A 22293-nucleotide genomic window follows, 5' to 3' on the forward strand; every position below is an offset into this window, starting at 1 on the left:
AAAAAAGGATGGAGACATCTGAGCTTGAAGCAGGCAAAATCTCTGAGCAACCACCCCCACCAGAGCCTCGCCAGCCAGGGGAGACTCAAGCCACAGACCTGCCAGCCATGACAGAGGAAAAGTGGGAAAGAATGGAAAAGTCATTGAAGAATTCACTATTTCACGCCGTTTACTTCTATTGTTGGCATGCCGAAGTCGTCAGTATCCTCCGGAAGTTCAAGTTGCACCGACTCGTCGATTCGTCAATCCCACGACCTACCAAAGACCACCTCAGCTTCGTATCATGGCAGGTCTGTTCTATGAGAATTTCGAAATGGCTGGGTTCAAGCGAAAACGAGCAGCCACTCGGTACTACAATCAAAATATGCCTCAAAGACAAAGATGTTACCTTCGCGGATGACTGGATGAGGGAGGTAAAGGCGCTTATCGGAGACCCCTACGGATACACATCCAGAAGAAGAGCTTGCCTTGCGCTTTGGGATTGCCGGAAGAGTGATTTCGAAGACATCGAAGAGTTCCTCTGGCATATGAGGAGAAGATATTCCGTTGCAAGGAAGCTCAAAACCGGCATCACACCGTACCAAGTCGCTATGATGATTTTGGAAGAGTTGCGCTGGATTGAAGGGTATGAAATACTGATCCCTTTCAAAGAACGCAAGTTGGAAATTCGAGGGGATGCTGTGGTCGACATGACGGAAGACGATCTGGATGAGCTGTGCGATGAAATCATGGACTTTGCCGGCCACACTGGGGAAACCAAGAGCAGATTCGATGCCGCATGCCCTAGGCGTGGAAGATGAAGTTCAAGCAAAAAGGGAATTTTCCTTTCAGCTCGGCACACTCGAACCTCAGAACGGTATTAGACTTGCAACATCTTTGCAATTCACAGATCGACAGTGATCAACACCAGGCTTGTTTCTTCAACTGCGTCCCGAGGTCGAATTTGTCATTTGCTTGCACCGAGGTGAACCAATGGTCTCTTTCAGTTTACTCTTCGATAGTCAATTCTCATTTTCATCGTTCCACGATTTTTTCCAGGCGACCTCCAGGGCTCAGCCTTGTAATGATCAACATTTCAAGTTAAAAACACCAATCAGAAATTGAAGGGGATATCACCTCCAAGGCTAGGGACGTACCTCCAGGGCTAGGTAATCTCTAGCTCTATTATCGCTGAAAACCTGAAAATTCGGTATTAAGGTCAAAGCCCCATGGCTTGGAAGTCTCAGCGGGAGAAGCATTTGTGCCTTAGGCAAGGCACACAAAGATACATCCCCGGGGCCATATCTAGAGGATAGAACAAAGCAGAACTGTATGAGGTGTATGCATACGCATGACATCGTTGACGCTTCGTGATATGTCAAACAAATTTCAGCATTGGCGATCGATATATAACCTTGGAAACAATTCTGAGGCCTTACCTCTTCGAACATCAACCCTTTTCTGTGTTTTCATCATCACCTCCACCAAAATCTTCCTTGCATAAGCAAATTCATCTTCCAATCCTCATTCACTTCTTCATCTGACGAAGGGGCCTTTGTTTCTTATCATCGCTCAAATTTGGCCCTTTTTGTTTCAAAACTCTTCATCACCATCTGCCAGACTACAGCCGAACCCTCTGGCTAGTGACTGCCATTGTTTCGATTCAGCCATAAAGGGGATTCTGCTCTTAGAGAAATAAAAACAACCCACAGCCCCCTTTTGATCAACATGGATGAATCGGAGGCCAGCCACGTTAGAAACGGTACGCTATGGCAAGACATAAGCAGACCCACAAACTAATTTAATGAACCGGCAGATGGAAAAAATCCAGTCAATGAAAGCTCCGGAGAACGGCAGCAGAAACCCGACGATGATGACGATGTGGACCAAGAATTCTCCCACATCAAGAATCCAACAAACTGCGGTGACCCCCACCAGAAACCTGGATACTGGGCGCGACGAGTCTTAAGTCGTCCATGGCAAGCTGGCAGTCGCCTATATGTACAGCCTGGGTCAATACTTCATGGCTTGAACAACATGAAAGCTCTTCGCGAGCCAGTATTTCGAGCGAATAATACCTGGGATGGAGAGGGTCTTGACCGACATGTCAATGCAAGAAGTAATCGCGTCGAGGGTATACATGCCCAAGTGGTGGGCCAGGCAATAAAGCACCCAGTCAGCTGCACAGACTGTCGAGTGCGAAAATTGGGCCCATTTGAGATATGTGTAGAGGTCCCAGCGCAGCCTGGCTATAAGAGACGGTGCTCAAATTGTCTCTTTCGACAAACGAGTGCTAAGTCTAAAGAATCATGTGATCTGGAGCTGACTGACTCCTTGAGTGATCACAATAACGGAGAAGGAGAGGGACTATCTCTAGCTCTACAAGCCCCGTTGGGGGATGGACTCATACTGGAGACAATGGCTACCTTGGAGTCTTGTCTTTGCGAAATTGACAATGAATTGAAATCACTTCGCGCCATGATCAGGAAGAAATCAAGGCAGCAAGGTGGACTAAGGCACACTTTGAATGCATTGAAGGAACTCCCCGGCGTGGAAGCAGTTCCTGATTCACACCCCGAACCTAAGAGCTTGGAGTCCGCCACCAAGCGGCAGAAACCGAGCCCCAACACTGGGAAGGTTGATTCGGGTTCCAGTATTAAGCAAGAGGTGCTGAGTCTAAAAGTCGAGAAGAACTGCTTGAAGTCCACCACCAAGCGGGAGAAACTGAGCCCCAACACTGAGAAGGTTAATTCGGATTTCAGTATCAAGCAAGAGGTGCCGAGTCTAAAAGTCGAGAAGGACTGCTTGAAGTCAAATGAGACTAAACGGGAAAATGATGTTGGCATCAAGATAGAAAGCCAGGTCCGTGCCGTGAAGAGAGAGGTCGAAGAGTAAGACTGGGAAAAGATAGGTTGCTTGAGATTGACTTCACATGGGAACAATGAAGGAAGCCTCAAGAAAAGTTAAATTGATCAAATGCAGAGGGGAAACATGGCACATCTTGGGTAACCTTCGGTTGGAGTCATCGAACGGGGTGAAAGATGTTCAAGAAGAGCATGAACGAATATTTCGCTTTCACACTAGGTCGGGTTTAGGATACTCCCGACCATTGCTCTGTAGGTAGTAATACCAATCAAAATTCCTCGACATAGGAAAGCTCTGGTGAAAGAATTCCAAGGTTCGCCGTTGGCACCTCTTGATACCCTCCCGGAATCTCATGTTTCCGCTGCATACGAGAACAGTGGTTGAAAGGTATAGCACTTACTATATTGACAGCTCGATTATCGATGCTGCCTACAACACAAATGGAAAGGATTAATACAGGAGCTCCCACAGCACCGGAACATTCCGACACATCGGAGTCTAGTCCGTTATTGAAGCTGGGTCCGAGGGATGGGAGCCTGCCCCAATATAACAAAGCATTTGGTAGGACCATCCCCGCGCTATCGAACAGACTAATACTCGCTTGCATTTCTGGGGCCATTGCAGCACAGGAGTCGGCAGATAGACCCGGGGTTTAGATCGGAAATAGGCAATGCACTGAGGATGGAAACCACACGCGACTAGGAAAGTAGTGCGGTCCAGTGAGACTGCGGTAAAGGTTTACTTTTGAGATGGATCCACTTCCTGCGGATATCCCAATGTACCAGGAGAAAGGTCATTTGAGCTACGAATCCGTGCGTGTGTTCAACTATATCCGAGCCGATCTCACCTAATATAAGAGAATCACGGGGTTCGGATATGGGCATACTCGAATGACCGGAGGGATTGGCGGGACAGAACACCTACTACAGAACCAGGCAACCGAAAGCCACCATCACATGTCAAATGCCATGACGCTGATTGATCTGGTGGACGATGGGGAAATGACTACACAGTCTTTGGAAAGGCCCTTCGCTGTTACCCCGGGGTCTGAATGGAGATGGGAACGCAAGTACGGAGTACGAAGTACATTCACCTACGCTCTGCATTCGACACATCTGACAGCCCGCCATCGCTGACCTCGGAGATTTTATTGGTCATTCTTCTAGAAGCCCTTCGGCATTTATTTTATTATGCTTTGCACGTCAACCACGCGGGACATGGAGCCTGCCGATCGAAGTTCTGATGAACAACGTGGAAACACAGATCCAAGAGCGTTCGAAGCCTCCAACGTAGGTGGAGTTTTCACCTGCCTGTTTCTCTTCAACCAATCCTCTTGTGGCGGAAGACCATTTCCACGCCGGGGAACTCACAGGAACGCCAAGAGCCTAAGCAACGCCACGCGGTACTTGTACCACACAGTCAGACCCCAAGCGTTTGTTGCAACGTTTAATGACGTCCTTGCACACTTTTGCCCACATAGTGACTCGCCGTGAGAAGATCTCGACATCTGGGCCCCTCCAGTCGTGGAGGCCTCGTGGCACTGGAGAAACAAACATCCATTTCTGGAGTAATTTCGTAAATCTTTTCCTTTTTCCACTTTTTTTTTTGCTCTGAATTTTCATTACCCGGGATCTGAGTATCAGGCCAAAAGGCAATTTCCGAAACACGCAAGCAGAGTGAAATTGACGGGACCCGGTCCGGTTGTCAAAATAACCGAAAAATGGTCCTGAGGCCCCATCTTCGCACATACTCCGGCAAAATCAATCAAACCATTGGAGCAGCGTAGAAGTCTTGGCATTTTTTCGGCCCCGTCCAACTCGGCCTGGGTAGAAACGGTGTGAACACACCGTTGAGAAGAGCCATGGTTGAAGAGTTGAATTTTCTCCTTTTCCTTGGGTCCCCAGGGCAAATGAAGAAGCCGAGGTGCGACGGCGCCTCAGCCGTGCCATGCTTTTTTACGTTTTGTTTAGCCGGAAACGGACGGCTGACTAAGAAACGGACTGTGCTCACCCCCGGGTCCCCCGACTCTGCCCCGGGCCCGAGTCCTGCGCACTTCCCCGATTATTGTTTGGGCTTATTGGCCTTATGACGATTTGTTTTGCTGTTTCCCGTTAGCGTGTATTTTTTCTTTTTCTTTTCTTTTCCTCTTTTTTTTTTCGAGATGTTTCCAGGGTTGAAATATGGTTCATGAATGATTTTGAAGTGTCGTTGGTTCCAAGACTCTTTGCCTAGAAAACCAAGACTGCTAAGCACTCTTCAGCAAAGCTTGGATGGTCAAACAAGAAGTCCCAAGAATACCAAGCCTGGTACCAAGACCGCTAAGACTTATGCGCCATGACTCTTGGCATCAATCAATTTAATATCTCACAATCCCCCAAAACAACTGTCGGGCAGACGACTCGGCCAAGAAGCGGGAAAAAGGGCAACTGAAACGAGATTGAGTAATATCATTCGTCCACCCCGGGGCACTCGCGGCGAGGTTCGCCCAACTAGAAAAGAGCATTTTTGACGTAGCGACAACCCAATAATCCCATGTCGTTTATGAATGGCCGGTAGTAGAGAAAGTCCGCCCCTGACCCACAGAAATCTCCCTATTTTCCCCGTGGAGGGTCGGTTAAGATTCCTGATCCGGAAAGCCGAACTCCAATTGCAACGCCAACCGCAATCCAACCGCAACGCCGCGTCCGGATCGAGTCCACCCCCACAAGATTCAACATGCCCGCAAGATCTCGACGCACAAGCGCAGAAAGATGCAGGAAGTTGGCAGCCTCTGACATCAAAAGGATCGGAGAATATACCTTCATCTCCTGTTCAAACCTTCGCTCGGCGCACAGAAGCAAACCCGGAACACTTGCCTCTGCCACCCCGCAACCCCACCGAGGGCCCTTGGCCCCCACGGCGGGTCGCAAAAGTTTCCTTTAGGGCGCCGCCGATGTCACTTCAGACTTTTTCAGCTTGGCGGTACCACCCATGTACCAACTATGGGGCTTGCCCCTAGATCCGCAGAGGATACATAAGATGCGGAAACATCCCATTCAGAGCAAAGCTTCTTTCTTTTCCCTTCTCATGTCGATTTAGTCCTCTCCTGATACAAACTAAGGAGGCTCTTCATCATGTGGACCACAACCACCGGACTCCGGGGCAAGAAGCTCCATCTCGCCATTACCTTCACCTCCGTTGTTGGTTTCTCTCTTTTCGGTTATGATCAGGGCTTGATGTCCGGTCTTATCTCCGGTGATCAGTTCGTCAAGGAATTCCCCCTCTCGATGGTACCTCCGAGCATGTCTCCGTTCTGCAGGGTGCTGTCACCGCCTGTTACGAACTCGGTTGTTTCTTCGGTGCTATCTTCACTCTCATGTTCGGCCAGAAGACTGGCCGCACCCCTATCCTGGTTGCCGGTGGTGCTCTGATGATCCTCGGTACCGTTATCTCTACTGCTTCTTTCGGTCCCCAATGGGGTCTTGGTCAATTCGTTATTGGACGTGTCATCTCTGGTCTTGGAAACGGTATGGATACCGCAACCATTCCCGTGTGGCAGTCTGAATGTTCCAAGGCACACAACCGTGGTTTCCTCGTTTGCTTCGAGGGTGCCATTATTGCCGTCGGAACCTTCATCGCCTACTGGATTGACTTTGGTCTTTCTTACGTCGACTCCTCCGTTCAGTGGCGTTTCCCCGTCGCTTTCCAGATTCTGTTCGCCATTCTCGTTACCATCGGTGGTCTTATGCTACCTGAGTCTCCTCGTTGGTTCGTCATGCAGGGTCACGACGAACAGGCTATCGAGGTGCTGGCTGCTCTTAACGACAGCACTGTCGAATCCGAAGACGTTCTCGCCGATTACAACATGATGAAGGCCGATCTCAAGTCCCTTGAAGGTGTTCAGGCTAGCAGCTGGAAGGTTCTCTTCACCGGTGGCAAGAGCCAGAACTTCCAGCGTATGATGATTGGTTGCTCCGGTCAATTCTTCCAGCAATTCACTGGTTGCAACGCTGCTATCTACTATTCCACCCTTCTCTTCAAGAACAACCTGCACATGACCGGCAAGCTCCCTCTCGTCCTCGGTGGTGTCTTCGCTACCGTCTACGCTCTCGCTACCATTCCCTCCTTCTTCATGATTGAGAAGGTCGGTCGCCGTAACCTGTTCCTTATTGGTTTCCTCGGTCAAGGTCTCAGTTTCATCATTACTATGGGTTGTCTGATCGACGACAATGAGCAGAATGCCAAGGGTGCCGTCGTCGGTATCTTCTTGTTCATTTGCTTCTTCGCCTTTACTACGCTCCCTCTCCCCTGGATCTACCCCCCGGAAATCAACCCCCTGCGCACCCGTACCAAGGCCGCCTCTGCTTCCACCTGCATGAACTGGATCACCAACTTCGCCGTCGTCATGTTCACCCCCGTGTTCTCCAGCCAATCTGACTGGGGTATCTACCTGTTCTTCGCCCTTGTCAACTTCATCGCCATTCCCTTCGCCTGGTTCTTCTACGCCGAGACCGCTGGTCGTGATCTCGAGGAAGTTGACATCATCTTCGCCAAGGCCCACATCGAGAAGAAGTGGCCCTACAAGGTTGCCCAGCAGCTCCCCAAGCTCACTGTCGAGCAAATCACCCAGATGCAGGCCGAGCTTGGTCTCGACTCCACTGATGATCTTCGCCGCGCCTCTGAGGCTGAGAAGGCCGAGACTGCCTTGAGCAGTGGTGACAGCGACAGCAACACCAACAACCACACAAAGCACAACGAGTAAATACCTCGATGTCTTACGTCCGTCTATTGACGATGTGGACTCCGATTGATCGGAGTAACGATTTCTTCTAGAATCTCTGATACCCTCACGTGTTATACCCTCATGTGACTACATATACCCCGTTCAGCGGGACAGCTGGAACTTGCTTGGATAGCTCTTTCGGCTCTCTCATTTCTTTCTTTCATATCTCTTATGGATTTATGTCTCTTTTCTTATTAAATACATATTTTTTCTACTCGAAAGACCTTGTTCCCTCCATCGTAGCCGCAATTTTAGCGAATAGCGTCCACGGGTGCCAAATCAGCATACCGACACCGACATTGCCCAGGCGATATCTAGCCCTGGAGGTACCTATGAAATATCATATCGGACCTCGTGAGCTTATATATTTCAGTGATCTGTGAGCTTCGCAATTGATCTTGGGACTATGATTGAACGTTGAAGATACTGATCTCACTAGACGCAACGGGGCGTTGTGAACAACTTGGTGAGATTGCTTCTGAATTTGTGGAATGGTTAATTAGTACCCAATGTTGCAGTGCGACTGCGATTCACAGCCTGTGGTAACGGAAGAAGGCATGTTGAATGAGGTGACGCATACATTCCCATTAGGCCAGCTTTTAAGACTGACTCGAGCTACCAAGAAAGAACGAGAAGACATTTTTTGCATGGAAGGGGAAACGAAATGCATGGAAGGGGAAACGAAAAGGAAAAAAAAGCCAAAAAAAAATTGTCATCGCCCTGAAGCGATCCGGCAACAACGGTCGAGCGGCACGCTGCTGAAGAGAGGCGGAGACGTGTTGATCCGTAGATATCTACCTTATATAGCTGGCCCAATGTTTTGTATTCCAGCAGACCCATAAACTGCATCCATACTGCAGCAAGGCCACGCCTCCACCTCTCATCCAGCCTCAGTTTATTCGGTCTTGTATAGTCACTGGCTGCCTTGTTTTTCAGGCTCCACAGCACATAGTGTGGTTTGCCCCCCCCTGGGAAGTAGACATGGCCCCGCGCGAGTAGGCATGTGAACCCCGCTGTGATTTTCCAAAATTGTCACGTACAAGGCTCACTTCATATAAACCCCACAACCAAGCAAACACAATTGCTCTGATAGTTTCATATAGATAGCATGCTTTTAAGAAAATACTGCGCGATAGCACACAGTCTAAACACATTGAATATCATTTGGCACTAGCTCTCAAAGATAAAATTGAATCGACAGAAATGAGACATAATTTCCTTCATTGCACTTATTTCTCATGACCATTGTACACACCCTTCAAGCACCACCATATTGGACAGACGCGGCTCAGAAGTTGAAAAGCGCGACGGCGGCACCAAAGAGAGCCAAAGCTCCCTTCGGGGTGTTGAACTGAGACACCGCAGCATCAGTTGACGGCTCAGCGGAGGCGGAGGCACTGGCGGAGGAGCTGTCGGAGGAACTGGAAGTCGCAGTTGTGGAAGACGAGGTAGAGGACGAGGTGGTTGAGCCTGTAATGAAGAATGCTAAGTCAGTACAAATTCTTTTGAAAGCTGTGCGGAGCTGCGTCATGCCTGAGGAAGATGAAGGGCTAGTCGACGACGTGGACTCTGCCGATGTCGAAGATGTCACCGTGGAAGTAACCGATGTAGTAGTGGTCACAGTGGGTGTCGCGGAAGAAGAGGTACTGGAGGAGGAAGAGGAGGACGAGGAAGAAGAAGTGGTGGTGGTAAAAGAAGAGGTGGAAGAAGTAGAGGATTCAGTACCATCATTCGACGCACCCTTCTCGACAGTGAAAGTGTCACTGACAGCAAGCTGACCGCCAGAGTCAATTATCTGGATCTCGTAGTCATCTCTAAACCGGGGCAGAACAGTGTTAGTACTATTCCTTGATGCTCTCAAATTCCTCTGTAACATACCCGTTGGAAATACTAGGGTTAGGCTGAGTGGTGTATTCACCCTCAGAAGTCTTGACGTTGTCCGCCAACTTGGTCTGGAAAGAACCATCCTTGCTCTTGAGGATGATGCTGACCACGGAAGGGTCGCTCGAGTCACTCGTAAACTTGATGGTCTTGGGAGTGGAGAAATCCCATTCCGTGCTTGAAGATGGAGTGGTAACAGAAATCGCAAAAGCCGACGAAAGAAGGCTCAGAGCGGCGATGGTGAATGAGTAACGCATGTTGACGGAATGCCCAGGTGCCCAGGTGCCCAGGTGGAATTATAAAATTACTAAGGTATGCTGTGGATAAACTCCCCGTTTTGCCCAGGAAAACATCATTTATATCTATCAAATTGGCCGAGAGACTGCGAACTAGATCGTTGGAAGATCTATATTCAGAAATCAGCAAAACTAGAGCTGAAACCGATTTCGGAAGCGCATTGAGGATACGAGATGGGCCAAGCCTTGTCGAGAGACAATATCTGATTCATCTCGAACATGAGCTGAGCCTCTTGTGGAGACACGGTACCAAATCTAGGGATAATTCTGGTGTCCACGTTGGGTAACAACAACGGGCATAACTAGGATCATCTCCCGAGGTGTGCATCAGGGACCCGCTCTGTTGTGTTGGGTCCATCGGAGTGAGCATTGCACCTTATCTTTCCAATCAAGTTACCGAAGCGCATGGCGATTTATAGCCCTTGCTTACATCTTCAAACTTTGCACACTGGCTGGGCTCAAGTGCTATACAAGTCAACATGTCAGCACTAAAATTAGCGTTGAGAAGTGCAGCAAATACGAAGTATATCCACAAGGCTCGGAAAACGAGGTTATCATTTCCGTAATTAGAAACCGATTTGTTGTTATGCCGTATTGTTACTTACAGCCGTGGATGTTTACCGGTAATAACAGGTAACATTCACTCACCACCTGGGCTAGGTCTAGATGCTATCTGTCTTACTGTGTTGTGTCCAATGACAAAATGTGACTGTTGGGATTTTCCAAAAACCAAGACTTCCAAGAGTAAGTCGAACTTTACTCGGTACTCTTTTGTTACAATGCACAAGAAATAGAATCGTCGCAATAGAACTAAATTTCTGGAGTATCTTCTCTATGATAAAAGTAAAACCACCGCAGAGACCATCAAAAACAACGTGGATAAACAAGATAGAGTACTAATGCAGGTTCCTCATACTCCATACAGGTACACAAATCAACAGGAAGGATTGGCGGTCTAAAAAGTTAGATGGCAATGCAGGACGTTGTCAGAGCAGCGGTGACTATCAATGTGCTCATCTCCCACGATAAACCGAACAAAGAACTCCCAGCCCCAGTGGAACTGCTCGGCTTCGCAGATGAGGCTGTCGATGTGTGAGTGTGATCTCCACAAACATTTGTGCTCCGGTTAAGGCTTTCCGTAGGGTAATATACCCGAGGCCCGCCATCCGAGCTGAGGTCCACATCAATATCTCCCTTTGAATCGGTCACAAATGTTTTGCAAGATAAGAGCTCGGTCAGGTTTTGTCCAATCGAAAAGCCCGTGCCGTCGGAGCCAAGCGTGATTTTGGTGGTGGCGTTTTTGGCGGGCTTAGCTCCCAGATTAGACACCACACTCACAATTTGGTTACCCGCATACCCCTTGCGCATTGCCAAAATGTTTGTCGAGTTGTAGATTGGCAATGTGAGATACGAAAGGTAATCGGTACCTGATTTCGGAGCGACCGTGGATTTTTCTCCGTCGCTACTTGCGTATTTTCGGATGCGATTCAACGTTTGGACAAGCGAAGGTAAGGAGGTTGATTTCATCGAGTACTTGGTAAGCCACAGAGCTTCACGGTTGACAGGATTGAACCCGCCCGTCAGGTGTTGTTCTTCCCCGTAGTAGACTGTATTGTATCTTGTCAGTGGATTCAACTTTTGTGGGTTCCATTTGCAAGGGCACAACGTACGGATGGGAATACCGTCGGCGAGCATGTTGATCGTGAGAATGTTACGAGCTAGCTGATGAGGCGCAAAAAGGTCAATACATGGCGATGGAAGGCTTGATGCACTTGACTTACCGATATGTCCGAAGTATATGAGCCAAAGCGGGGCACATCCTGATTTGATGTAAAAGTTCCCAGGGGAAGTACATCGTCGCAAGTTTGCCTGGTATGGTCGATGGACTGAACAATCCTGTTCAGGTCTCCCTGCGTTGTATTGAAGGCTTCCGAGAGGATATAGTACCTGAAAGAGTCAGCAAATTCTGGGTCGATTCGGATGAGCTACTCACAGTGGATAATTCAAAAGTCCACTCAAACTAGGTTGTAGAGAACAATAACCCGATGCGTCTCTTGTGGCCCCCTCGCCCATAGTAAACACGCCCGCTGATTTGGTAAAACCGGAAAAGAAGTCGGGATCAATGTTCAGGACACTGTCAATTCGAAGTCCATCAACTGGAAATAATGACTGTCACTAAATCAGTCCGAGAGATAGGGGTTGGATTTTGACATACTTGAATAGTTTGAGACCAACTGCGAGACCCAGGTCCCCAGCATCCGTTGGACTTCCTCGTCTTCATTTCGCAGATCCGGAAGCGACAGAGTGTTATCTCCCATCCAACACTGATGGCCACTTAGCAATTTTCACATAATGTGGGATTTTGTACTCACATCTAGAACGCAAGTGTTGTTTGTGGGGTCTGAAGAAAGTAGTTTGTAGTCGTGGAAATACTTCTTGTCGTTGAATGGATTGAGCTTGCTGTAGTCGACGGTAGATGAATTTCCAGCCCAGGCCATGTCACCAACAACAACGTCGAGCATCAGGTACTGCCTCCATATTAGTTCCGCGAGGAGCACATTGCGGCTGAAGACTCACCATGCCACGCGCGTGCAGCGCTGTGGACAACGCCTTGAGGTCATCGGAAGTGCCAAAATGAGAGTTGATAGAATACAGGTCGTTGGGCCAATAACCATGATAGGCTGCGGTGCATCAGTATTGAGTTCGCTAAATTCGCCGACAAGCGAGTGAAATATACCTGAGAGATCTGCGGTGCGAGTCGACTCCTGGCTTTGCACCGGAGAGATCCAGACTGCATCAAATCCGAGATCTTGAATGTAACCCAGTCTATTAATGAGGCCTCGAAAACTGCCTCCACAATATTCTCCGAGACCCGCATTGCAAGAAGCGGAGGTGGAGTTATCAGATCGAGCGAAGCGATCGGTGACCACTTGGTAGACCGAGCGACCGAGCCATTTCTCCCGGGAAGCCGCTCGTGCGGTCCCAATGGTAGCAACGATCAAAACCTTCCACCACCACATTGCTGGTGGCGTTTGCATGACAGGAAAGAGGATCAAATGACAGATGGAGTCAGGGACAATGCAGAGGCTACTTGAATTGATTTTGGATGTCATATAAGATGGGAAAACAATGATTTACGGTGAGGTACAGATGTGTACCGTATCGTACATGTATTACGTGTACTGATGATCTGTCATGTATTTTTGTCGGCCCGATCGGCGTCTCGCGTCGGACCACTCATCTCAACACGCATCCTAATCAAGAGCACCGATGGATCCCAACGGCAAGCGGGTGGACCGTGGTGGCTTCGCCAGTGACTTGTCTTGGTACTCCACTCCTCCATCTGACAGGCATTATCCATGCCGCTCTGAACTTCGGTACTATGCTGGCCTCGAAGTGGAAGAGCCGCACGGCTGATCACAATCTAGCCCGATCCCCTGGACAGTTTGCAGCAATCGTGGGGTGATAATCATTTTGTTGGATTCATTGATCACCACCCCGTGGGGATCCAAACATGCCTGCCGGGCTTATCAGTTTGCTCCATGAGGGCCCGGTAAGCATCAGTCGGACTAGATAACGCGTGATTTAACCCTTACGCTGACAATTTGCTTGTTTGACAGCACCTCATTGGCAGATTCAGCGAAGCCACAGTCAAGCATGAGGTGCTTCAAATGCCGATTATCAAGCGAGCCTCGCTGCAGCCCTAGCAGCAGGGTCGGAGTGGCCGTGAGCACAAGAAATACGAGATAGAAACAAGGCGCAACAGCGCGCAAATGCGACTTGGAGCCTTATCATCATATCCACTTCTCACACTGTCTCAGAGCCTTCCGCTAAATTGGGTATGACGTGTTCTATCTCATAACATGAGGGCTAGCTGATCTGGCGGGATCCACATTTTCTGATCGATAGTTTACTTCCGGCATGACTCGGTTGGAACACTTCCATATCCGAATTTCCTACGAGGTACCCCAATGCGTGTCAGACTTTCTGTCTCCATGAGACATGATCCCGCTCAGGCCTGCGACCTGGTCTAGATGCCCGAACAGTTAGCCCACCAAGTACGGTGTACGCCGTTTTGAGACCCATCATCCAAAATTAGGACCACTCAACCGCTTACTTCGGGTATGGAGACTATTTACTGTGGATTGAGGCTGTACACCAAGGCTGGCTCGGATCTCCAGCGGTTCGCCTGATTCCAGGATATATGCTGGCTCCCAAAACAGTAATTGCTAATCCAGCACAAAAAATTAATCCCTGCATCGCGTCGCGCAGCTCTGGAGTACTCGTTATCTTTCACATGCTTCGTTCGAGTACTTGCGGTGAATGAAACACTGAGATCCTCTGTTCCTATCAGTATACCCTTTCTTCTTGGTATGCACTCTGTGATTGTCTGTTTGCAGTTGAGGGTCGAACAGCGTGTTCTGCGAATTTCACCATAGTGCATTTACTGTGCGGAATGAAGTTTCCAACTTCCATCACGCAGTACCTTGCCGTTGTTGCAATATTCATACGCATTGCACAATCCCTGCCATACCTCCCGGAAGAAGCAGACTGGAACCTGAACCAAAACCAGACAGCGACACATCCTCTCGACTACTCGGGTCAATGGGATGACCACACATATCATGCCTCGCCAGAGAACTGGCGATTCCCATTCTACACGATATTCCTTGACAGACTTGTGAATGGTGACCCGAGGAACGATAATGCGAATGACACACAATGGGAACAGATCTTGACCTCGAACGAGTTCCGCCATGGCGGCGACGTCCTTGGGCTGATTGATACATTTGATTATCTCCAGGGGATGGGGATAAAGGTGCGTCTTTTGCTTCCAAAGAATTGCTGGATGTGAGTAGTATATTGACTAAATACAGGGCGTTTATCTCGCAGGAACACCGTATATCAATTTCCCTTGGGCCGCGGATGGTTACTCCCCGCTCGATCTCACCCTGCTGGACCATCACTTTGGTACGATCGAGGATTGGCGCACAATGATATCCGAGGCGCATCGGCGGGGAATCTATGTTCTTCTCGATAATACATTCGCAACGTATGTCATCTGTATCTACACAAATTCCAATTTCAACTGCTGACTGGGAATAGAATGGGCGATCTTATCGGATTCCAGGGTTTTTTGAACCAGTCCGCGCCGATCAACGCCAACGAGTACGATTTTGTGTGGAAGTACGGCCGTCGATACTGGGACTTCCAGCCTGGCAATGAAATCGAGACTGAATGCCCTTGGGATTATCCGCGTTTCTGGGATGATGACGGGACCGGGTTGACCACGACAACACTTGGCTCTGGATGCCGCAACAGTGAATTCGATCAGGTAAGTCCCATGCCCTCTAATTTTGAGCAGGACTGACTTTTGCAGTACGGAGAGGTTGCTGCTTTTGGCAGCTACAGCGAGTGGGAAGGGCAGATTTCCAAATTTGCCTTTGTGCAGGATCGTCTGCGTGGATGGCGACCGGATGTCCTGGCCAAGATCAAGCACTTTTCGTGCCTCACCATTACCATGCTCGATATCGACGGATACCGTGTTGACAAGGCTCTCCAAGTGACTCTAGACTCTCTTGGAGAGTGGTCCGAGCATATGCGCTATTGTGCAAAGCAGGTGGGAAAGGACAACTTCTACATCCCTGGAGAGATAGTGGCGGGAAATTCTTTCGGTTCGCTTTATATCGGTCGCGGTCAGCAAGTGAACCAAACTAAATCCAATCTGACGGAAGCGTTTTTGACGACAAACGAGACAGACAAGTCAGATGGGGACATTTTCTTGAGACCTGCCGAGAGATCCGCGTTGGATGGGGCGGCGTTCCATTACACATTATATCGTGGTCTCAGCCGGTTTCTTGGGTGAGTTCTTGTCTCTCGGCACTTTGGCTTCTTTTTTTCTAACATCATCAATTTCAGTCTGGACGGAATCTACACTGCCGAAGGCGACCCGCCAGTCAATTTTGTGGACACCTGGAATGGTCTTGTGGAGACCAACGACATGATCAACACAAACACCGGCAAGTTTGATCCTCGTCACCAATTCGGTGTCACGAATCAGGATGTCTTCAGGTGGCCAGGAATTAAAAACGGGACCCACAAGCAGAATCTGGGGTTGTATGTCGCTACGCTGGTCATGCCTGGAATCCCTATTCTCTCCTGGGGCGAGGAGCAAGAATTCTACGTGCTGGACAACCAAGCCGACAACTATGTCTTCGGTCGTGCACCGATTTCATCTGCCCAGGCATGGCAGATGCATGGATGCTACAAGCTCGGATCTTCGAAATATGTTGATTTCCCGCTCGAGCGCTCCCTGACTGGATGTGAAGATGATTCAGTCAGTCTCGATCACCGTGATCCTTCTCACCCAGTGCGAGGCCTTATGAAGACGATGTTTGAAATGCGAGAAAATTATCCTGCTCTCAATGACGGCTGGTACCTGCAGCAATTGTCAAATCATACTTTCGACGTCTACCTCCCAGGCAGTAACGGAACACCGACTGAGACTGGAATGTGGAGTGTCATGAGATCACGTTTTGTTGATGAGCAGAACTTTGATGGCCAGGGCCAGGGAAACCAGAGCGTCTGGTTGATGTATTCCAATGACAACAAAACAGTCGAGCACAAGCTCAACTGCAGCAGTAAGGACGCTTTGGTCTCGCCCTTCCCCGCTGGAACAACGGTCAAAAACCTCTTCCCACCTTTCGAGGAATTCACCCTGGTCAACAGCTCAATCAAGCTTGGGTATGTTTGTTGGGTTGCTTTGAGATCAAGTTTTAGTGCTAACGATGCCTAGATTCGAAGGGTCAAAAGTACCCAACGGGTGTTACCCGAACTTTACCATGCCGGCCTGGGGGTTCAAGGCCTTTGTTCCAAAGAGCAAATTCGTGCAGCCCTCCCCTTACGTGACAAGCTTCTCTCCAGGGCACGATGCTCGACTTGTGCCCCAGGGAACAAGCGGGGAGACCATACGAATTGGCTTCGAATTTTCTCAGGAGATGGACTGTGAAGATATCACCAAGTCACTGACGCTCACGTCAAAAGCCCTTAATGACGAGAGCTCGCAGCTTGATACCACGTCGGTCTCTTGTAAATCAATACAAGAGGCTAAAGTCGTGTCATGGCCGGGGGCCCTCACTAGTGTTTTCAGCTACGAGGTTGATGTGAGCAATGTCTTTCCTGGGGTTCACAGAGTGACGTTGAGCAATGTGACTACGGCTGATGGAAACCGATCCACGGGTGTGAGTACATTCCTCTCAATTAAGGTGCACAAGGTCACACTACTAATTGACTCGGGTAGTCCACCGATCACTTCCTCTTCCGAGTCGGAAAAATAGACAATCCAATGGTCTGGCCACAGTTGGCAAATTATAGCAGAACTCTGCTGTTCGATAACCCGTCATCCGAGTCCGAGCCCTTGTCAGTCACTCCGCAGGCTCCTGGTGCAGATTTGTGGCGATACTCCCTTGACTTTGGAGCTACCTTCAGTACCTGGATGACATACACTGGGTTCAACACGTCAATCCCTGCCAAAAACTGGACCGGCCCTGCAAAGCAGGCTTGGGATGGAGAGCATATTATTGCCCAATACTGGAGCAAATTGACTGGAAGCAGTTCTCACTGGCAGCATGGAGACACGCAATGGGCATACAATGCTCCACGTCGTTTCCCAAACCTCTTCATCGAAGGCGAGTTTAACCAGTTTGGATATGACGCTGGCTATTCCAACAAAATGAGCCTTAGCAACACCACTGGTCTATGGGAAATTCACTTCATGGGTGAATGGCCTGTGCAGGTGGCGTTCAACGCATGGGGACTGAACGCCGACGGCCTGCCTGATCAAACACAGGTGTTCGGGGATCTCGACGGAGACAATGTTCTCGATCAAGTTCCTCCAGTCACGCTGTTGAGCAACGTGTTCAACGTCACCATCCCACCTCCTTCGCCCTATCTTGCCTTCAAGCTCTCGGTCGGCGACGGTAATCTCAAGGTCTTTGCTACACCCACAGGATCCAGGTGGGTTCAGCTCGCAATTTTTATCATCTTGGCGATTATACCGGTCACTACTGCTGTCGGTGCCGTGTTTGTCTATCTCAAGGCCTTTTACCAGGTCAAGTTCAACCAGGTCGGTGTCACCGAGAAGAAATCAGGCTTCGCCCCACTGGTGAGTGCCTTCCATAAGGTGGCCCATCGATCCAGCTCTGGACTTGCTCTGTCGAATGTTGGCCCGTTGCCATCTGAGGGTGGGGGGTTCATTGGCGCCACGGTAGCTTCTCACCGACGAACCGTACTCATCGCAACAATGGAGTATGACATTGAAGATTGGGCCATCAAGATCAAAATTGGTGGGCTCGGCGTCATGGCCCAGCTTGTTGGAAAGCATCTGACCCACCAGGACCTCATATGGGTAGTTCCCTGTGTTGGAGGCGTTGAATACCCCAGGGATGAGCCTGGTGAACCGATGGTGGTCACCGTCCTTGGTAACAACTACCAAGTAGATGTCCAGTACCATCGGCTGCAAAACATCACGTACGTCTTGTTGGACGCGCCTGTATTCCGAGCTCAGTCCAAATCGGAGCCGTATCCTGCCCGCATGGATGATCTGGATTCGGCTATATTCTACTCTAGTTGGAATCAGTGCATCGCCGAAGCCATCAGGAGATTCCCGGCGATCGATATCTACCACATCAATGATTATCATGGCGCCGCTGCTCCACTCTATCTGTTACCTCGCACCATTCCATGCTGCCTGTCTCTGCACAATGCTGAGTTCCAAGGGCTTTGGCCAATGAAGACGGCGAAGCAAAGCCAAGAGGTCTGCAGTGTGTTTAATCTTGATCAAGCGGTGGTGAAGAAGTACATTCAATTCGGAGAAGTGTTCAACCTTCTCCATGGAGGTGCTAACTATCTGAAAATCCACCAAAATGGATTTGGTGCAGTGGGTGTCTCCAAGAAATATGGCAAGAGATCGTACGCCAGGTATCCAATTTTCTGGAGTCTCAGAAACATTGAAGCCCTACCGAATCCCGATCCATCTGACCTTGCCGATTGGGATCACAACACACCCCAGAACCTCGAAGATGTTGTCATTGACGAAGAGTTTGAAGCCGGTCGTGCCACACTCAAAAAGCAAGCGCAAGAATGGGCAGGGTTGGAAGCTGACCCAGAGGCTCAACTGTTTGTCTTTGTCGGCCGCTGGTCTATGCAAAAGGGCGTTGATCTCATTGCCGATGTATTTCCCTCCATTCTTGACGCCCACCCTAAGGTCCAGTTGATGTGCATTGGTCCAGTCATTGATCTTCACGGAAGGTTTGCCGCATTGAAACTGAACAGACTAGTAGCGCTCTATCCTGGGCGGGTCTATTCCAAACCAGAGTTCACTGCATTGCCACCCTTCATTTTCAGCGGTGCTGAGTTTGCTTTGATTCCGTCGCGTGATGAACCATTCGGCCTGGTTGCCGTTGAGTTTGGACGAAAGGGAGCTCTGGGAGTGGGATCACGGTAAGGTCAACTTGAATTCATTCGACCATCAAATCTAACATGTGTTCTTCTAGTGTCGGTGGCCTCGGACAGATGCCTGGATGGTGGTTCACGATGTAAGTTCTCTCATCTTGCGATAGTATCATTCTAACCCGTTTCAGCGAATCTATGACAACCAAACATCTCCTCGGGCAATTCAAAATGGCCATCAACGACGCTTTGAAATCATCTCAAGAGACACGAGCGCTCATGCGTGCACGATCCAGCAAGCAGCGCTTCCCCGTCGCACAGTGGGTTGAAGATCTGGAAATTCTTCAAACAAACTCCATCGAAAAGCACGCCAAACACTCTAAACGCCAGGATCGCAGCTCATGGAGACTCACTTCGGGTAGTAGCCGTGCAACAGAGAGCATTCGGCAAGTCTCATCGAGCTCAAACAACAGTCGCGAACATAGCCGAGCACCCAGTTCTTCCGGATCTGTCACGCCCAGCGGGCCTGTTGTGTCTGATTCGCGACTTTCCGTGCCTAGATCAGGCTTTGACCACGTTCCATTACCCACAAATTCGTCTCCCGATCCAAACAATTCCGACAACGAGCCCGATTCCGATGCCGATCCCAGACGCAGACCCTTGTCCTCCAACCCACTCGCGGACTCACGGGTTCTTTACTCTGAGGTAAATGAAGGAGAGCATTTTGATCTTACTCCTGGCTCCGTGCAAGATTATGGTAGTGGTCGCCCATCACCACTCGGGACTCCTAATTTCTACTTCTCTAGATCTGGCGCCAGCACGCCAGTTCTTGGTGCACGACCAGAAGATGGCCTGCTAGGAAGAAGAGATGCAAGAGTTTCCATGATGAGTCTGGCCAGTGTCGACGGCATTGTTAAGGAGAAGCAAGACTACAATCTCCAAAAGGTTGATCCATTCTTTACGGATGGTAAAAATGAGTATGCAGATTTGTTTGAGAAGCGGCTTGCGAGTCTGAACGGTAAAAATTCGGAAGATCAGCTCTGCATCGAAGAGTTTCTCGAGAAGAGCCAAAAAGATTGGTTCAATCGATATCGCGATGTCAGACTTGGCAAATCCCCCCTGCCGTCTCCGACTCCCTCGGTCTTCCACTTCAAGATTCGTGAAACCGCCCGAGAATCCGTCCGTGAGACCGTCCGCCCAGAGAGTCCTCAAAGTACTGGTGCAGCTTCAGACTCAAATGTTGGGCAGTTCCTTCTCCCAAGCAATTACGTTCCCCCTACGGGGTTGAAGCGTTTCATGTTGATGAAGCTGGGGGACTGGCCTGTGTACTCCATCTTCCTCGCAATTGTGAGTCAAGTCCCATCTTATGACCTTTCCATTCGGACACTAACACAAACATTTTAGGGTCAAGTTCTCGCCTTGAACTCGTACCAGATCACGCTCTTGAATGGCGAGATCGGAGAGACGGCCGAAAAGCTTTACATCCTGGCCTCCATCTACCTTGGCTCTTCGATCATATGGTGGATGGCCTTCCGTCTAGTTCCCTCGATCTATGTGGTTACAGTTCCCTTTTTGGTACGTTCATGTGTATCAAAACCTCATGATTTAAAAGCTGATCATTCGCAGATATATGGTCTTGCCTTCTTCTTTGTTGGTCTCGCTGGCCCTATCACGAGCGTCACAAGTCGTATGTGGCTGCAAAACGTAGGAACCGGCTTGTATTCGTTTGCGTCTTCAAGTGGCTCGATTTATTTTGCGCTCAATTTTGGAGATGAAGGTATGTGACAACTCCATTATCATACTGTGTAGTGTTCTGACTTCTCAATCTAGGCGGAGCGCCTTTGAGGTCTTGGATCTATAGGGCCACTGTCATACAGGGCACTCAGCAATTACTCATCAGTTTCCTTTGGTACTGGGGTAGCTGGATGGCATCCCTCAATCAAAAGGGCAACGCAGAGTTCAGCCTTGCGATGACCAATCCCCACGCATTGCTCGGTATTGGAATTGGACTCGCCGTTCTCTTGTGGCTGTTGGGGGCTCTCGTCTTCTTCGGACTTCCTTCATACTACAGACAAACGCCCGGGCAGGTGCCAACATTCTACCTGTCGCTCTTCCGTCGTCGCATAATCCTTGTATGTCTCTTCCGCTTCTTTCCCCGGCTGATCATGGTTCTGACTGGTCCTTGCAGTGGTTCTTTTACATGGTGTTCATCTCTAACTATTGGCTGTCGGCGCCTTACGGACGAAACTGGCTCTATCTCTGGTCAAGCAAGCATGCCAAAATGTGGCAAATTGCGCTCCTTGTCATCTTCTTTTTCATCTTTGTCTGGGCCGCAGCTCTCTGGGTGTTCCATGTCTTTTCCAAGAGACATGCGTGGTTCATTCCAATCTTCGCCATCGGTCTCGGTGCCCCTCGGTGGGCTCAGATGTTGTGGGCTACCTCGAACATTGCCACGTATATACCCTGGGCTGGTGGTCCCGTCGCCGGGGCTCTCCTTGGCAGATCACTATGGCTTTGGTTAGGAGTTTTGGATTCCCTTCAAGGAGTTGGTAAGTTCTCTTTCGCGGCGAACAAAAGAAATGAAACACACGCTAACACAACCAATGCAGGGTTTGGAATGATCCTTCTCCACACGATGACTCGATTCCATGTCACCTTCACCCTTCTCGCCGCGCAGGTTGTCGGTTCTGTCGCGACTATCCTTGCCCGTGCAACCGCACCAAACAAGCTTGGGCCCGGTGATGTCTTCCCCGATTTCTCTGCTGGTATTGCTGCTGGCCTTCAAAAGGCCGACTTCTGGGTCTGTCTGCTCTTCATGCTATCCATCAACGTGATCTGCATATTCTTCTATCGCAAAGAGCAGTTGACGAAGCCCTGATAACACCTCCATCTTTGACTAGCGTTCCGTGTTTCTTGTCTTTCATTTTTTACTCTATCTGTTTTGCATTCACTTAATATCTATGTGTGGCGCGTTGTGATTGAAGGACTAATCATGCTATTGTGGGTTGCATTTTCTGGGTCGCGATGGAAGGTCGCCCCATATTTTGGATTTGTATATAC

The 22293-nt window shown here is 49.4% G+C and overlaps 6 protein-coding genes across 6 annotated transcripts; 4 read left to right on the top strand and 2 right to left on the bottom strand.

Moving 5' to 3' along the window:
• Window positions 1-107: 107 nt before the first annotated feature.
• On the top strand, window positions 108-800 carry N7506_006018 (uncharacterized protein; the record flags this gene model as incomplete). Its single annotated transcript, XM_056955311.1, has 1 exon — window positions 108-800. One exon carries the CDS (start codon window positions 108-110, stop codon window positions 798-800), a length of 693 nt encoding a protein of 230 aa, XP_056809645.1.
• A 907-nt stretch (window positions 801-1707) lies between these two features.
• Window positions 1708-2874, top strand: N7506_006019 (Terpenoid synthase; the record flags this gene model as incomplete). The annotated part of the gene is made up of 2 exons (XM_056955312.1): window positions 1708-1741; window positions 1796-2874. 2 exons carry the CDS (start codon window positions 1708-1710, stop codon window positions 2872-2874), a joined length of 1113 nt encoding a protein of 370 aa, XP_056809646.1.
• Window positions 2875-5957: 3083 nt separating this feature from the next.
• Window positions 5958-7585, top strand: N7506_006020 (sugar porter family MFS transporter; the record flags this gene model as incomplete). Its single annotated transcript, XM_056955313.1, has 2 exons — window positions 5958-6027; window positions 6087-7585. 2 exons carry the CDS (start codon window positions 5958-5960, stop codon window positions 7583-7585), a joined length of 1569 nt encoding a protein of 522 aa, XP_056809647.1.
• A 1309-nt stretch (window positions 7586-8894) lies between these two features.
• Window positions 8895-9744, bottom strand: N7506_006021 (GPI anchored serine-threonine rich family protein; the record flags this gene model as incomplete). Its single annotated transcript, XM_056955314.1, has 2 exons — window positions 8895-9420; window positions 9485-9744. 2 exons carry the CDS (start codon window positions 9742-9744, stop codon window positions 8895-8897), a joined length of 786 nt encoding a protein of 261 aa, XP_056809648.1.
• A 1002-nt stretch (window positions 9745-10746) lies between these two features.
• On the bottom strand, window positions 10747-12821 carry N7506_006022 (alpha-amylase; the record flags this gene model as incomplete). The annotated part of the gene is made up of 8 exons (XM_056955315.1): window positions 10747-11390; window positions 11454-11505; window positions 11565-11730; window positions 11777-11939; window positions 11999-12107; window positions 12156-12311; window positions 12361-12464; window positions 12521-12821. The coding sequence occupies 8 exons, from the start codon at window positions 12819-12821 to the stop codon at window positions 10747-10749; spliced, it is 1695 nt and encodes a 564-aa protein (XP_056809649.1).
• A 1418-nt stretch (window positions 12822-14239) lies between these two features.
• Window positions 14240-22111, top strand: N7506_006023 (uncharacterized protein; the record flags this gene model as incomplete). The annotated part of the gene is made up of 14 exons (XM_056955316.1): window positions 14240-14602; window positions 14661-14836; window positions 14890-15118; window positions 15164-15645; window positions 15703-16527; window positions 16580-17024; window positions 17084-19284; window positions 19338-19379; window positions 19425-20580; window positions 20638-20808; window positions 20860-21010; window positions 21064-21365; window positions 21422-21782; window positions 21843-22111. The coding sequence occupies 14 exons, from the start codon at window positions 14240-14242 to the stop codon at window positions 22109-22111; spliced, it is 7173 nt and encodes a 2390-aa protein (XP_056809650.1).
• Between the last annotated feature and the right edge of the window lie 182 nt (window positions 22112-22293).

The sequence above is a fragment of the Penicillium brevicompactum genome (assembly GCF_028827555.1).
Source record: "Penicillium brevicompactum strain IBT 35665 chromosome Unknown utg000005l_segment0_segment0, whole genome shotgun sequence".
Classification (NCBI taxonomy): Eukaryota; Fungi; Ascomycota; class Eurotiomycetes; order Eurotiales; family Aspergillaceae; genus Penicillium; species Penicillium brevicompactum.